This window comes from Schistocerca piceifrons, chromosome 2 (genome assembly GCF_021461385.2).
Source record: "Schistocerca piceifrons isolate TAMUIC-IGC-003096 chromosome 2, iqSchPice1.1, whole genome shotgun sequence".
Lineage (NCBI taxonomy): Eukaryota > Metazoa > Arthropoda > Insecta > Orthoptera > Acrididae > Schistocerca > Schistocerca piceifrons.
In genome coordinates this window covers 471,014,407-471,031,745 of record NC_060139.1, presented here as the reverse complement: position 1 = coordinate 471,031,745, position 17,339 = coordinate 471,014,407, and the positions used below count along the sequence as shown (strand labels likewise).

The window sequence follows — 17,339 nt, the reverse complement described above, 5'->3', positions numbered from 1 at the left end:
CTTATCCAAAACTTCACCAGTACTTTTCCATCATCCCTCTTCCTTCCCCTTCAGTTCTTCTGCCAGAAGGAAGAGCCACTGGCTCTGAAACCTTGCAAACTGTATACCTTTTATAGGTGTGTTCTCCTGCCACCACCTGTTGAGTAGATTTTTTGTCTATCAGTTACATTATATTTTCAAAAATAATTAATTGTCATTATTTTTACTCATGATATATTATATTGCAGAACTGGGAGAGGTTGTGAGTGCTGTAAATCGTGGTTTTCAGCGTGGTGAGAATGACTTTGGTGTCAAAGCAAATACTATTCTCTCTGCACTCAATGGTACTGGCACAATAAAGGATATCGTGGAGCTATGCAAGAAGTTTAAAGGAGATGGTGTTGTTGGATTGGACATAGCAATGAATGCAAATGACAAATCAGAAACTTACGGTGAGCATTTTTTACTTTCATTACTGAAAAATTTAAGAAGAAAAAGAAGGTACAGAAACATAATGTCCAGATTTCTTGATAGACTCTAAAGTTACCTATTGTTAAAATAAAATTGAGAATAAAATCCAGTATAAAATAACTTCAAAACTAAAAACATAGACTTTAAAAGAGAAAAGATGTTGCTCAATGTAGATTGTGTTGGACATATATATTAGCATGAAATAAATGGTGAAAATACCTTTTCAATCAGTTGAAGTACCATTAAACCAAGAAGAGATTGGTGCATATGAAGAGGCCAGGAAATCTGGAATTCACAGAACACTGCATGCTGGTGAAGCTGGTGGGGCTGAAATGGTACAAAGGGTATGTTACAGACTATGCTTTAATATATTTTTCTTATCACAACATTTTTCTTGGACCAATTTGAATGTGCAAAATTAGAGAGCTGTTGCTTGTGGCATTAGAAGAATCAATTGTCATCTTCATCAAAAAGTCCTCAGAATGACAACTGCAGGGGCAAAAAGATCATAATAAACCTAAATCATGACTCATGCATTAGGCATGCAAATTCTCTGTGTAGTATTCTTGAATTGTTCTTATAGATAAATAAGTTAATCAGGCTGAGTTTACTTACACCAAAGTTCAGTCCAGTCAGTGTAGTTGTGTATGGGGCAGTCAAATGAAACTGGGATAGAGTATATAATTAACACAGCAAAGACATACTCACTTTGTCAGAAAAGTTCCATGACAGGTTTTTTGTTATTTCTGAGTTTGCAATATTATAAGGAAAAAATGTTGTTTATATATTACCTGTTACGTGCGTGTCCTTAAAATGAGCTTGGTCATGTTTCTGTGCAAACTCATGAGGTGACAGGGCTGTGCTTAGCAATACAGTGCTTGGGTTCTTTGTGCAATAGTTGTTGTGACACAGTGGATGCTGATTGTGAGCAAAGAGTGAACATTAAGTTCTGTGTTAAGCTTGGAAAAACCACTAGTGAAATGTGGACAATTATCAAGCAAACTTAAGCAGGTGAGGCACTTTCAAGAAGTCATGTTTATGAGTGGCACAAAAGTTTTCATAAAGGCAAGGATTTAGTGCAAGATGATACCAGAGCTGGTCGCTCGTCTACGGCACAAACAGATGAAGATGAGGAGCGTGTAAGGCCATTATTACAAGAAGACCATCATGTAATCATGCATGCGATATCAGAAGAATTTAACCTGAATCATGCTGTGTATCATAAGATTTTACGCAAAGATATAGGGAACTGGAAACTAATGCAAAACTCTGCCCTCACACACTAAGAGACCAATGAAGGAAAGATGAAGAATTTCTGCTGAACTACTGGATAGAGCCAGACATGATACCACATTTCTGTCAAAGATATTTTGCTGGGAATGAAAGTTGATACCACCAGAATGACCTTCATATGAAGCGTCAAAGTGCTGAATGGTGGAATCCTGGATCAACAACTTCAAAAAAAGTCAAACAACAACTTTCAAGAACAAAGGCAATGTTGATCGCATTCTCTGACAGTAAAGTCTTAGCTCATCATGAGTACACTTTCCTCCAGGTAAAACAGTGAACAAAACTCTTGAAAGAAACCAAAGTCCTGAAACATATATGATAAGCAGTTCAATGTTGCTGCCCTGATTTGAGGCATTCTCAGGATTGGTTCTTACTGCATGACAATGCAAGACCCCATACTACCTTATCTGTTACAAAGTATCTGGCCAGACATTCTGTTATTGCCATCCTATATCCACTATATTCACCCAACATCTCACCTTGTGATTTTTCCTTGGTTCCATGCGTGAAAAGCTACTGAAAGGAAAGTTTCATCAAGATATTGCAGACATGCAACAGGCTGTAAAAAATGAGCGTACAAGCATCACAGTTGAAAATTTCCCTGCTTTCTTCCAAGATCTCCAGAAACTGTGTATAGATAGCCAAGGGGACTACTTCAATACGAGCTAGGATCATTACTTGGTAAGCGCCATTTTCTACTTAGGAAAAAAGCTGTCGTGGAACTTTTCTGACAAAGGTAGTATGTAACACAGGTAGGTATGCATACAGAAGTGTCCTCTATTGGGAATCACAAAGGAACAGTGTGAACATTCACAGATGTGATATTTATCTGTTAGACATGCTCAACATGAGGTCAGTGAATCATGTGTGCATCTGACTTCACTATGCAGAGTGCGAAAGACAAACAGTGAGGTGTAGTGCAGTTTTTGACTGTGAAAGGAGTGTCAGGCTATGAAATTCATGCTCAAATGCCTGCCGAGTGTGTTGAACACAGTACATCATGTGTTCATGTATTTCTGTGGAATGAATGTTTTCCAGAAGGCTGCATCTCATTGAAAGACAGAGGTTGGCCAGGACAGGCACATTGCGGCATTACCCCTTCTGTCATTCCTGCGATAGATGCTGCTATCAGAAATGACTAATGGTGGACAGTGGGAGACATTTGGCTCATGTTGGGCGCCAGTCACAGTATTGCTCACCCCATCATGACATAGCACCTGAAGTTCCAGAAAGTCTGTGCACAGTGGGTTTCCGTCAACCTGATGGAGCAGCAGAAGTTGAACAGAATCTCAACTTCACTGCAGCACCTGGAGTGGTATCATGATAAAGAATATCATTTTCCATCCTATGTCATGTGAGATGAGACATGATGTCATCATTTTGAGACAGAGAGCAAGTGTCAGATCCAATAATGGAAGCACATGGTTCCACCCCCCACCCAAAAAACCCAAAGCCATGCACACCAGCTCTGGGAAAGTCATGATGACTTATTTCTTTGACTGCAAGAGCCTGATGCTCATTGGCTTTCTGGCACACAGCATCACAATTAATGTGACAAATGGACACTTTTAAAAAATTGAAGCTCACAGTCAAGTCCAAATGCTCAAGAATTTTGATGGACGGCATCATTCTGTTGCCAAGGTTGTTTTGACTACACTGCAGAAGTATTTACACATCCTCCATACAGTCCCAATCTCTCCCCAAGTGATTTTCATATTTTTGGAGCACTGAAGAAAGATATTCATGGCTATCAATTTGCTTTGAATGAAGAAGTGCACACCTCAATACAGTCATGGTTCCATGAAGGCATTGCCCATCTTGTCTCACAACAGGAGCAGAAATAGTGGTTTGAATTACACAATCAATATTTTGTTTGTTGCATAGCTATGTGAAATCTATGATCTTTTACAATTATTTTCATAGCATGTGTCAGAATCTCATGACTCTAAACAAAGATGTTTGTACAGTCATTCCAGATACCTTGTGCTCTGACAAGTGTCATTCAATGTCAGTTTTGCCCACAAAAGCAGTCTTTAATTATATCCATTTAATGTGGAGAATAACTTCAGTTATAAACAGGCAATTTGATGTTATTTTAGAATGTCACTGCATAGTTCTTCTTATGGAAAACAGTCTTCTGGCATTTGAGTTTATCAGTGAGTCTCTCACTGTCAGAGAGGATGTGAGCCTGTGAACCAGTGTTCTGAATGCTTCATTTCTCTGTTTCATCGTACAATCGGTGTGCAGGTACAAATATTTCTTTTCCAAACATCGAGGAATAAAGTGGTCACCTGTTCTCAAGGGTTGCTCCCTCTCTGGCTTTATACACAAAAATGTAGAAAAAGATAGATTGCTATATAAAGGAGACACATTAAGTTGCAGACAGGCACAATCAAAAGGCACTTACACAAAGCTTTCAGCCTCAGACTTCATCAGAAAAAGACAGAATGGTCTGTGTTTCTCTATTTTCCTTATTCTCTTTTGCTGATGAAGGCTGTGGCCAAAAGCTTTGTGTAAGTGTCTTTTAATTGTGCCTGTCTACAACTTAATGTGGCTTCTTTACTGTAAGTAGCAATCTATCTTTTCCAACATTGTTGATATTCCTACTACGTATTTAGTGTGCTACAGTTGAAAGGTATTTTGCATTGCCTCTCTATGGTATTCTACCTCTTTGTTAAAAACATCCATTTTATTTTTCACATGGTAAATTATTCTCTTGTTCACTGAAGTGAGGCTCTGTTATCTTTGATTACCTTATTCTGATCACTACTGCCCACATGCTACTAATTCACTCACTGGTCATTGTATACTTATTATCAGTCTGTGAGCAGTTTGCTGTTTTTTTTTTTTTCTGTGTTCACAGTGTATAAAGCTGCTGTAGACCCCCAACATTTTTCACGTGAGGAATATTATCCAAAGACTCATTGACTACAAGCTTATTTAAAAATATTAGTAAAGATATCACACTTCAAAAAGTCACTGTGTTTCACCTAAATGTGTACTATCTGACCATGATACTATCGCACTTGCCCTCTCATGGCCAATATTGGAAACATGCAGTGACTTTACATTATACAGCTATACTGGCGACTAAGGAAAATGCAACACACTGTAAATGATTTCAAGACAGTTTTGCACATATTATCAAGCAGTTCAGAATTTGTGGTTAAATATCACAATAAAAACTCACGATAAGCCATCCAAAGTACTGCCATTCCCATGTGCAATAATATTGTGGTCAACTAATACTGCACCAAATATAAACAAAGAAAATGAGAAAAATCTAAGTAAGAAAATTCATACCGATTCAGACAGACAGCTAAATTCCACATAAATAAATAAGTGACAATGAGTATAACATATTTAATGGATAACTCTACGTTATTTCATATGGAATGATTTGTGTTCTAGGCCCTGGATGTATACCACACAGAGCGTGTGGGACATGGTTATCGTGTGGTTGAAAATGAAGCTATTTACAGCAGTTGTAAAGAAAAAAGAGTACATTTTGAGACCTGTCCTTGGTCAAGTTATCTTACTGGAACAGTCCCATTGGGTGTAAGGAAGCACCCAATTGTCAGGTAATATTGTTAACACTGTAACATATTAGTTTCAACTAACTCTCATACGCAGCATCAAATGTAGAAAGTTTAACATATAGCACAAACAAATCTCATGTTTTCAGTTTTCATATCTTCTACTGACACTTGTTTCTGTGGCATTTCTCAATCTGTTATGTAACTTATTAATAATCAGTTAAATGAAATTGCCATATTTTATTCCAGTCATAAGGCCTGGCTTATGAATTTTAATTCTGCCAGTGAACTGGCTTAAGCTAATTTGGCTAACAATTAAAATCTGTCAACATAATATTACAGATGGCTGTAGTATCATGTACACAAGGTATAAAAGGGCAGTGTATTGATAGTGTTGTCATTTGTACTGTTTTCATGTGAAAAGGTTTCTGAAGAGATTATGGCTGCACAATGGGAATTAACAGACTTTGAATGCAGAATGGTAGTTGGAGCTACTTGCATGAGGCATTCCATTTTTAAAATCATTAGGGAATTCAATATTCTGATACCACAGTGTCAAGAGTGTAGCAATACCACATTTCAGGCATTACCTCTCACTATGCACAATGCAGTGGTTAACAGCCTTCATTCGCAACTGAAAGCAGGGGCATTTGAGTAGAATTGTCAGTGGTAATGGACAAGCAACACTGCATGAAATAAAATTTGGGATGTACAGTGAATGTATTCTTTGAGACAGTGTGGTGAAATTTGGCATTAATGGGCTATAACAGCAGATGACAGATATGAGTGCCCTTGCCAGCAGTACATTGCCTGCAGCACCTGTCCTGGGCTCATGTCCATCTCAGTCGGCCATAGATGACTTGAAACCATGGCCTGGTCAGATGAGTCCTGATTTAGTTGGCAAGACCTGATGGTAGTATTTGAGTGTGGCACAGACCCCACAAAGCCATGGAACATTGTGCAAGCTGGTGGTTGGCTCCATAACAGTGTGGGCTGTTTTTAGATGGAATGGACTGGATTCTCTGAATGTTTAGCTACTTGGAGACCATTTGCAACCATTCATGGCTGTCATATTTCCAAACAATGATGGAATTTTTGTGGATGATAATGCAACATGCCATGATCAGTTTGTGCATAAAATCCTTCACTAGCAATACTTTCACGGTTATGGATGGCTATAGAGGTAGCATGGCTCAACATTTCTGCAGGAGACTTCTAGCGACTTGTTGAGTCCAAGTCACATCAAGTTGCTGCACTACACCAAGCAAAAGGAGGTCCAACACGGTATTAGGAGGAGATGCCACATGACTTTGTCATCTCACTACTTCACAGCAGTGAAAAAGGCAGCTGGGGGGGGGGGGAGGGGGGGGGGCGGGGACAATGTCAGCTAAGAAAGTATCCCCCTCCATCTTTCTTCATGCTTTCTTGACTGCAGCTTTTTCACCCTATTCTTTAACCAGAAAAAAACTGGAATCTTTTCTGAAAATGGTATTATTGCTTCAGAAAATGTCATCCCTTGCAATTAAACAATATTTTTCTGAGAGTAGAAGTCATAGTTCTGTGTATCTATTTAATATTTTTGTAGGAAATTTTTGAATACTGTAATAAAGTACACCATTGTTAAGAGTATCCCAATTTTTAATGCAGTTTCAACTATGATAAGATGAAACATTCAAGATTTCACTAACTCTACATGTTAGTTTTAATCCTAGTACAAAATATGAAACTTGGGTACCATTTTCTCCTGGAAGGAAGATCAAAATTTTACATCCTGCCATCATCAGAGACATAAGAGATTGTTTTTCTCTTGCTAACATAACTGTGGTGGAGGTTATTTCCCATGTGCTGCTCTTCACTGCATGAAACTCAATCTGCAAGTTAAGCTTCCTTCCTTTACTTCTCATACTTAAGACTGGCAAACTTAACAGGAAGGGCCTTATATACAAGGTGGCTCTTCTGCAGTGAGTCATAAATTGTGGGAGGGAAAGAAAGAGTTGAGAGGGAACATTGTATACAAGTTTGGAACATGAAATACAACAGTTAATACAAATATGTTGATATTTTTGTTATTCTACTCAGAAGTACTATTGAGTGTACCTGTAAACACAGTATGAATGTAAAAGAGCAATCCTTCTGAAAATCATCCTAGAACAGGTGTGGCAGTGAAATAGGTGATTTTGAGAACTCCACCATTGACGAAAATTCATTCACAAAGAAATAAAAGAAACAGAATATGAATTTACAATGCCTGTAATTTAAAATGCCCATCAGTTGAAAATGACATCACTTAGGTTGCTGCCCTTTTGTTTCTCACATAGTTCAAGTCTTTTATGGAAGTTAGAGATCAAATTTTGCAAGATTGGCACTGGAATTCGAATATCTTCCTCCAGAATTTGAGCCTTCAGTTCCTGGATGGTGTGTGGTGGGCCACACCAGAAGATCTGAGATTTAAAATGCTAAAGGAAAGGTCAGGGATATGGGAGGCCAGGAAATATCCCCATTCTTGGAGATGAGATGACCAGGGTATTAATGGGATGCTGCAAGATATGGCATGTGGCCCCGTCTTATTGGAAGAATGTGTCTGCAGTTAAATGATAATTAGCAAACTGCTACACTAACAAATGGTTCAACATGTGAGCATAACATTCTATATTTTTTGCGGTGACATCATTGCTGTGATCATCTTCCTCTTTTTTTTAAGAAAAAGAGGAAGAAGAAGGCACAATGATCCACTGCACTACACTACCACTTTCTGATTGTGAAATGGCATTTCATGAAGCATTTCAGGATTTTCATATGACCAGTATCTGACTAAAGTTTGGCTTGTTAACAAAGCTGACACATGAAAAATTGCCTTATCACTCCTGATCAGATAGTTGCACAGCCCTGGATTATCATTCATGAACTCCAACAATTACCCACAAAAGCATAGTCTCTTTGGGATGTCATCCACATTCAGTTTGTGCACTATCTGAATTTTGTATAATTGGTGCTGCAGTTCCTTGTGCAATATTCGCTATACACTGTGATCCAATATGTCAAGTTGCAGTGCATGCTTGTGTGCAGAACTGTACATGGGCAAGGAAGGGGGAAGAGGGTTGTTGGATTCTGCTTACAACAACAATGTGCAGGAGATTGATTGATCAGGACTTGTTAATGGGCATCCAAGGCTACCGTTAAATGACAGAATGGGAAATTAGGTAAAATAAAGAGAATGTATTTCAGTGTATGGTATACAAAGGGCACACCTAGGGTTGGAAGTTACCAGGTGTAGGCCAGTCCAGGAGGATTAACAACTAAATAAGTGGGTAAGGGAAGGGAAGGTGGTTCGTGTTAATTGATGTTGGTGGCCAGTCATGAAACGTAGAGGTGGAGGGCCTGCCTCCCAAGAAAGACATCTGTTCTGCTCAAGGTCTGGATCACAAGAGAGAGTGCAGCTGTGTTCTGCACTGCACAATCCTCCAGGATTCACACACGTGACCTGTTTCCCATACACACAATTGGCTAAAACTGATGGTGTGAATTCACTAGCAGTTTCAGCAGAGAGCTAAAGGTGTCTCTTGTCAACAGCTGTAACTAGACAGAACTACCTCGTTTCTGAAAGGCAGACAACTTGTGACACATAGTCCCAGCTGAAGCCACTCTGGGAGAAAACTTGTTAAGATTTTTCTGAGCTTTTGAAATAAATTTTTTAAACCAATTCCGTAAAGTATTCTTTGACTGGCTGCCACCCTGTACAGAACATGTGGAACTTCAGCTGTAGTCATCTTCCACTCTTCCAATATTCTTCTGGTGTGCAGATACATGTCGCACTTCCACACTCCTCTTCCACATTATGTCACCTGTTTTCTCAAAGTTCTGTACCCTCATTTTGGTAGCATGTGCTGATGGGCCTGGGTCATGATGTGCGAGCTTATAATAAGCACAAAATACATGCTGTGCGGTCACCTAGGTGTTGTGGTTTTTGTAAAATGCCATCAAAGCAACAGTGCATTGTTTGCTGGTCCATGACATCAGTGAATCAGAGTCAATGACAAAGGTTTGTTGTCCAGATGGTACTGTTCCCATTTTCTGATACCTAATGCAACATATTATTTCTGCAGTTGCCAAATAGCCTGTTTCACTATTGTGTCTGTCACGTTTTCAGCATAGCATATGAACTTAGCTCTTTCTTTCTTGGTGACAGTGGATTCCTTAAGAAAATTCTGCAGATCCTCAATGCAACACATTATGAATATGTCATTTTTGAATATAACCTCACCTTCCTCCTCACTTTTTTCTGTTTGGTTGTACTGCCAGTGATAAGGGAAGCCACCACACTCCACAATTCATTTTTTCTATGTAGTCAAGTTCAAATTGATTGTATGGCACTTTATTAACTCCAAATTATCACTTTTGTACAGGAACCTGAAATTGAAATATTTGTTTCTTCTAACTGTAGAGGGATTTCTTCTTTCCTTGTATTAAAATAAGACATTGTCTCCTTTTATAAATACTAACTAAATGTATGCATGATGATGATGACTTATCCTTCTCTAAAGTATGTAATAAGTCAACAACTTGTCTGTCTCTATGTGTGTAAATAATGCCTCTATTTTTGATAACTGACAGAGTTAACAGAAAGAAATATTAACTTTGCATTTTAATGAAGCTATATTCTGATAATCCTGCCTGTTTCCTTTATCAATGGCACTTTCATATTGCTCATGTCCCTCAAATCCTATTTCCCTATCTTGAATATTTGAGAGGGGGGGAGGGAGGAGAGGGGGACTATGATTGGTAAGCAATTTCTTCAGCACAACTACTGTTGATCTGACACTTCCTGGCAAATTAAAACTGTGTGCCAGACTGAGACTCAAACTTGGGACCTTTGCCTTTCGCAGGCAAGTGCTCTACCAACTGAGCTACCCAAGCACGACTCATGCCCCATCCTCACAGCTTTAATTCCGCCAGTCCCTCGTCTCCTACCTTCCAAACTTCGAGTCTCAGTCTGGCACACAGTTTTAATTTGCCAGGAAGTTTCATATCAGTGCACACTCTGCTGTTGAGTGAAAATTTCATTCTACTGTTGATCTGTTTATGGACTAACATACAAACTGTGTGGAGGAAAACTTCCCAGAAACATTTATGTGACACTGCTGTAAACAAGAGCAAATGTTGTGTGTCACTATCAGAAAGCAGGAATAGCACCTCTTTGTGATAGTCTATGCCATAAACTTGAACATAGTTAAATAAAGCTTGTTCTTTAATTTTTTGTGAAATTTTCTGTATTTTAGCAGCATTCAAGGATAGTTCTAATCTGAAAAGTTAATGTGAGAAATAAGGTGAATCACAAGGACTGCATAGCCTTGTCATACAGCTAATCAAGGATATTATTTAAGGGGCAGATTGCTGCTCACCACATAGAGAAAAGCAATGAATAGTATATGGGCACATTTAAAGATGAAGTCCTTTGTCTGTAGACCCACTGCGATGAGTTGCAATCACAGCTGGGGGTATGTAGTGAGGGTACAATAAGAGGCAAGCGGTGAGAATGAGGAGAAATAACAGGGCAGGGCAGGGGAAGATGCTGTAGTGCTGCCTGTGGGAGCTTGCAAGGACATGGTGGGGATAGTATTATGCATGTGAGCTGTGGAGATCGAAGGTGTGTGTGAGGCTAGAGTGGAATGAGGGGAGGGATAGTAGCAAGTGGAGGGGAGGGACTAGTGAAGGTTGAGGTCAGAAAGGTTATTGAAATGTAGGATATGTGGCAGGTAAAGCTCTCACTGCACAATTCAGAAAGCTGGTGCTAGTGGGAAGAATTCAGATAGCACAGGCTGTGAAGCAGTTATTGAAGTCAGGCTTATATGAAGTCTGTTCAAAAAATTCCAGAACATTCATAATTCCTGCCGATGGTGTGTTGGAGAGAAATGCAGTTGGCATCCTGGCACACGCCTGTGTTTAATGTGTAACTGCCAGAAGTTTCATTGTTGTATGTTTGTTAGTTATTTTTCAGTGCTGTATTGAGTAGAAAGTTGCATTGCAACGTTTGCGAATTTCAAGAGCACAGAGTTGGAGCAGCAATGAATCTGCAGTAAATTTTGTGTGAAACTCAGGAAAACTGTTACAGAGACACACTAAATGATGCAGGAATCCTACAGTGATGAGTGCTTAAGCCATACTCAGTGTTACAAATCGTTCACACTGTTTAAAAATGGCCAGGCAGAAGTTGAAGATGATCCTCATTCAGGGCACCCTTCAATGTCTACTGAGGATGCTCGTGTCAGGAACATCAGCAAAATTGTGTATGCCAATTGAAGACTGTCTGTCCAAGAGATTGCAGAAGAATGTAACATTTCAGTTGGATCACATCATGAAATCGTGCACAGCATCTTGGAATGCATCATGTTGCCACCACATTTGTCCAACAGCTCATGAGTCAAGACCAGAAAGACTTTTGCTTGCAATCTGTGAAGAGCTTCTGGATTGCACAAATGAGAATGAAATGTCCTTAAAAGAATCATAGTTGGTGACAAGATGTGGGTCTACAGTTATGATGTTAAGACCAAGATTCAGTCTTCACAATGGGTTGGGAAAGATTCTCCAAGACCAAAAAAAGCTTGTCAGGTCAGGTCAAATGTCAAAGCCATGCTGATTTTTTTCTTAGATTTTGAAGGATTAGTTCATCATGAATTTGTGCCACAGGGGAAAAAATGTTAATCAATGCTACTACTGGGACATGCTGTGAAGCCTGCGAGAAAATGTGAGAAGGAAATGACCCGAAACTGGTGAGACAATTGATAGCTCTTGCATCATAGTAATGCACCCACACATTCATCACTGTTGATGTATGACTATTGCACAAGAAACGAAATCACTGTGCTGCCTCATCCTCTGTGCTCTCCAGGCCTGGCCCCTGCAGACTTATTTTTTTATTTCCAAAGTTGAAAACACAACTGAAAGGAAAAAGATTTTGCGATGATAGACAAGATAAAAGACAATTCGCAGATGGTGCTTTGAGTGATCCAGCAAGAGACATATCGAGACAGCTTCCAGAAGTGGGAATGGTGGTGGGAGTGGTGTATCAATTATGGAGAGAATATTTCGAAGGAGATCAAGCACAGTAAGTAAAAGGCAAGTGCAGAAAAATTTTTTGAACAGACTTTATAGTGTTGCATAGCCTGCTGAGCAACTGGGTGATCCAGCTGTCTATTGACCACAGTTTGGTGGTGGCCATTAATGCGGACAGACACATTGTTAGTGATCATGCCCACATAAAATGCCACACAGTTGTTGCAGCCAAGTTTTCAGGCTACATGGCTGTTTTCACAAGAGGCCCTGTCATTCATGGGATGAGAAATGCCTGTTAGAGGACTGGAGTAGGTTGCAGTGTGGGAGGATATATGAGACAGCCTGAATTTTCCCATTGTTTGAGTTTTAGAGGATCAATATGCCACAGCCTTTTACTAATGCATGCAGAGTTGTGAATGTACATTATGGTTAGCCTTCTATTAACTTGTCTGAAAATAAATTTTTGTCTTACAAAGTGATATTAATTGTTTCCTAACACAATGGCAAGAAATGCACTAGAAAATAAAAACATCTACATCACATAGTTTGTTAACAGGTTGGTTGCTACATGTTGGATACCAGAAGCAACAGGCAATAAACTGATTACTCTTAAATAAATTTAAAAATCTGATTAGGGATATGTATGCCAATAATGTCTTTCTGAGAAGAGGAGGCAAGTTTGAAAGATCAGAAACTTCCTATGTACATTTTTAAATAAAAATATTTCATTTCTGCATCTACATTTACACCTACACCATAAGGAGCATGACAGAGGGTACGTCCCATTGTACAAGTTATTAGGGTTTCTTCCTGTTCCACTCACGTATGGAGCAGGGGGAGAATGATTGTCTGAAAGCCTCTGTGTGTGAGCAGTAGTTACAGAAAGAGTGATTGTCTGAAAGCCTCTGTGTGTGCAGTAATTATTATAATCTTATCCTCACAATCCGTATGTGAGTGATATGTATTGGGTTGTAGTAGATCCCTAGAGTAATCATTTAAAGCTGGTTCTTGAAACTTTGTTAATTGACTTTCTCAGGATAGTTTAGTCTGTCTTCAAGACTCTGCAAGTTCAGTTCCTTCAGTAACTCTGCGACACTCTCCCATGGATCAAACAAACCTGTGACCATTTATGCTGCCATTCTTTGTATACATTCAGCATCCTCTATTAGTCCTATCTGGTATGGGTCCCACACACTTGAGCAATTTCACACAACTGCTGTTATAATTTCATGAAGCAACTTCAGAGATCAGTCTTTTTTTGATAAATGGTCTAGCCTTTTTTTGAAAAGACAATAAAGCATTCTTTGATTCCACTGTTTACATCAACTCTTTCTGACATGCCAGATAGATAGAAGATAGTTTTGAAAAATTCACAAAGGCAGAAGATAGTTTTGACAAATTCACAAAGCAGTCTATTTCTTCATAGTTGACACTTTAACATGTTTTATAAAAACTACTATAAACATTATGTTCACTTTTATTCCATGTTTTACAAATAATTTATATCACAAACCTGGACTGCCTACTAATAAGGAATATACATTTCAGTTTCAGATGGATTATGTAGGGCAGGATTGTGAGTTAATGCATATATGATGGCCAAAATTTTTAGTAGCACTTTATCTATTATTTTCAGATTTGCTGAAGATGGTGTTAACTTCTCTCTCAATTCTGATGATCCCACACTAACCGGAAGAACGCTAAGAGATGACTATGCTCTTGCAGCTAGTTGGGGTCTTACTGAGGCCCACGCTATTCGTGCAGTAAGTTAAGTCAGTGATATTATTATAATTATTATCTTATTTTGGCAGTTGTCTTTCTTGTCTATGAACATGGTATGGTATAAAAGCTTATTATCATCTTAACAACTTTACTAGAATAAGGGACACTGTATTTGCAGCTAATAAAACAAAAGCAGTATCTAAAGGATAGATTTCTCATTTTGAAAATGAAGTAGTGAGCCGCAGATAATAATGCAAACTAAGAGATGCTTACTTAACCTTTTGAGAGCTTGTACAAATTCAAAGTAAGAAGCAACATGTTTGTAACTGATGCCACTGTACAACTTGGTTTCTAGACTGAGCAGCATGGGTAGGGAGGAAATGAGTGAGGAAAGGTGGGAGGGATGGAGAAAAAGTGGATCAGAGAGTGGAACATTAATGAAGGTTGCAGAGTAGGCCAAGCAAAAGTGCAAAAGGCAAAAGGAATAGCTCCCTTACAGAAATCACATAAGAGGTGACAATGTTGATGTTTCTGGGGAGGAGAAAAATTTACATGGGAATCATCTATATCTACATCTACAGGGATACTCTGCAAATCACACTTAAGTGTCTGGCAGTGTGTTCATCAAACCACCTTCACAATAATTTTCTGTTATTCCACTCTCTAACAGCACACAGAAGAAATTAAACACCTATATCGTTCTGAGCAAGCTCTGATTTCTATTATTTTTTTATGATGATAAACATGGAAGAAATTGGTTTCAGCAAATAAGATAAATAGTAAAAATAAATAGTAAATGTTTTTCATTCCTCCCTATAACTGAGTCCGTACATATCGAGCAATGACAGGGAAAATTAGATATGTTCAGACTCAATTATAGGGAGGAATGGAAAACAGAACTTGTAATGGATGCATAGAGACATGGAACTCAGAAGGGGAGATAATGAGCGTACAGTGTTAAAAGCCAATTCACACTTCCAAATTTCAGAAGTGCTGGTACTGAGAGGAGGGTTGTACAGGATGAATCAGAAACAGCTGTTGAAAGAAATTGTGTTGTTTTGTGTGGCCTGCTCTAACTTCTATCAGCTTTTTTCTTACTCTTGGTAAAAATAAGAAAGAAAAATAATGACTATATGGATTCCCTATTACCTGCCATCTCCGCCTCCCACACTTTCCTGAATTTTGTGAGCAAATGCCTATGCCTCCTTACTTCTTGCTTTATTTAATCATCAAGCAGTACCTTTCCCACTCTTCTTATTCTTCTCAGCCTATATAAGCACACATACCACAGTTTTGTGTGGGTATTTTAACCACTTTGTCTTAAAGGTTAATTGTTGTCTGTCCTCTCTCACTATTTATATTTCATCAAGTAGTTTTCATTATGGTAATAACATATAAAATTAAATTTTGAAAAGAGTACTGGCAAAAAACAGAGACAAAAGAACACACATACTGAAGCAGCAAGTTTATGACAAGTTATCTGTAGGCTGGACAATACCACTTGCAATTTAAAATGGAATGCTTCTTTAGTTCAGCCATCCCAGTGTGCTGCATAGCTCAGTGCACAGCCTCAGCCAACCAGTACTCCTTTTTCTATTCCAAGCTTCACAGGCATATACCTGGGACAGACTTGTCAGAATTTTTGTAAGCAAATAAACTCAAGAACATACTGATAGCTGCTTCTCTACAGAAGGGAGCTATACTCACCCTTAAAATATTGACACTACTGCTAGCTCCCTTACAGTGATTTATCTTCTCTTGTAGCATTTTCAGCTGACCTAGTAACGATTAGCTACTTTCATTGTCTGGAACACTGTTATTCCTTTGTACAATACTACATGTCACTGCCAGATGTCTTAAGTCAACTGCCATTAGTGCAACACTGAGTTGTACAATCATTGCCATTCTATTTAGTGTGGCATAAAGAACTAACAAAGAAAGGCTAGATGTGGAGTCTACTGAATGTACTGTAGTGGTTGCTCAACACTTCTGTAAAATGATGCACTGACATTTCACTGGCCATTTCTTCCAATAACTAATAATCCATCCTTACTCTCACATTTTGTGTCTTTTCATTCATTTTGCTGGAAGTTCCTGTTTCTGTTCCTTCTTCCTGTAGATTACTTTTTTTTAAAAAAATTGTACCAGTTCATTACTGTTTCTAACTATATGTGTTTGTTAGTCTGATACACCATTTATTCTTGTGTCAACTTTTAATGAGACACTCTTCTTCAATAACACATAATATTCTTACAGAAAAAGTTACATTTTTTAAAAATATTCATACATATAATTCTGTTGACATATGAACACACAGCAGTGAAATGTCTGTCTGTTTCAGAATTTAAATGCAGCCCACGCATGCTTTCTGCCAGATAATGAGAAAGCCCAGCTAATTAAGAAGATCTACAAAGAACTAAACATAAGTGACTAAATTATATTTAAAATGTTGTTGGTGACTTCTGATATATTAACTTTAATAATTAATTATGTAAAGTGGAATTACCACTCTGGATTGGAATCACATTGCTTGACATTGATACAATGACTTGCTTCCCCTTTCTTCTTTTCTTTTCCAGTGCTTCACTTCTCAAAGAAATAGCATATTGTTCCAGAAGAGAAAAAATTAAAATAAAATAATTAAGTGAGTAAAGACAGTTTCATAAAATAACAGTTCTGAGCAACTGTAGATAGGAACATATGTTAAGAATGTCAGCTACATGGTGCTTGGTTGTTTTTGTGAATAATACCGTCTAGATTCTAGATTGTTTAATGTGTTTTGATTTATTATTACATTTTAGCTACTGCGCCATTTCTGACTAGGTTTTATCGCAACTGACTCTAAAAAAAATGGAAATGATCATATGGCATTGTTGGCCAGGAGGCCCCATTCGGGGGAGTTTGGCTGCTGTATTGCAAGTCCTTTTTAGGTGATACCACATCGGCATCTTACAAGTCAATGATGATGAAGGACACACAGCACCCAGTCCCCAGCCAGGAATCAAACCCATGCCCCCTGCGTGGTAGGTTGTAATGCTACTGCTACGCTACAGAGGCAGACTGCAACTAACTCTAACTTTGTTTCATATGTTATGGATCTGATCATGGCTGTAGCTAAAACACATCATAATAAATGGAAGTACATTAAATGAACTAGATGATATTATTCACTAAATCATTTGTGGAACTTATTATCTTTAGTAACAAGTGAGTGACTGTCTTTATTCATTCAATTGTTCATATCTCGTTTAGGATTTTCCCTTACCATATTGAAAGGAAAATGTTACTCAT

The 17,339-nt window shown here is 38.4% G+C and overlaps 1 protein-coding gene across 1 annotated transcript in view; it reads left to right on the top strand.

Annotated features, from left to right (window-relative positions):
• Positions 1-17,011, top strand: part of LOC124777716 (adenosine deaminase-like) — a 48,707-nt gene extending 31,696 nt beyond the window's left edge. Inside the window, exons 3-7 of the mRNA XM_047253213.1 lie at positions 228-431; positions 682-794; positions 5,152-5,321; positions 13,963-14,089; positions 16,390-17,011. Of these exons, the coding sequence (XP_047109169.1) occupies positions 401-431; positions 682-794; positions 5,152-5,321; positions 13,963-14,089; positions 16,390-16,482 (534 nt within the window). The 5' untranslated portion in view covers positions 228-400 and the 3' untranslated portion in view covers positions 16,483-17,011. The remainder of the gene's footprint in view (positions 1-227; positions 432-681; positions 795-5,151; positions 5,322-13,962; positions 14,090-16,389) is intronic.
• The last annotated feature ends 328 nt before the right edge of the window (positions 17,012-17,339 follow it).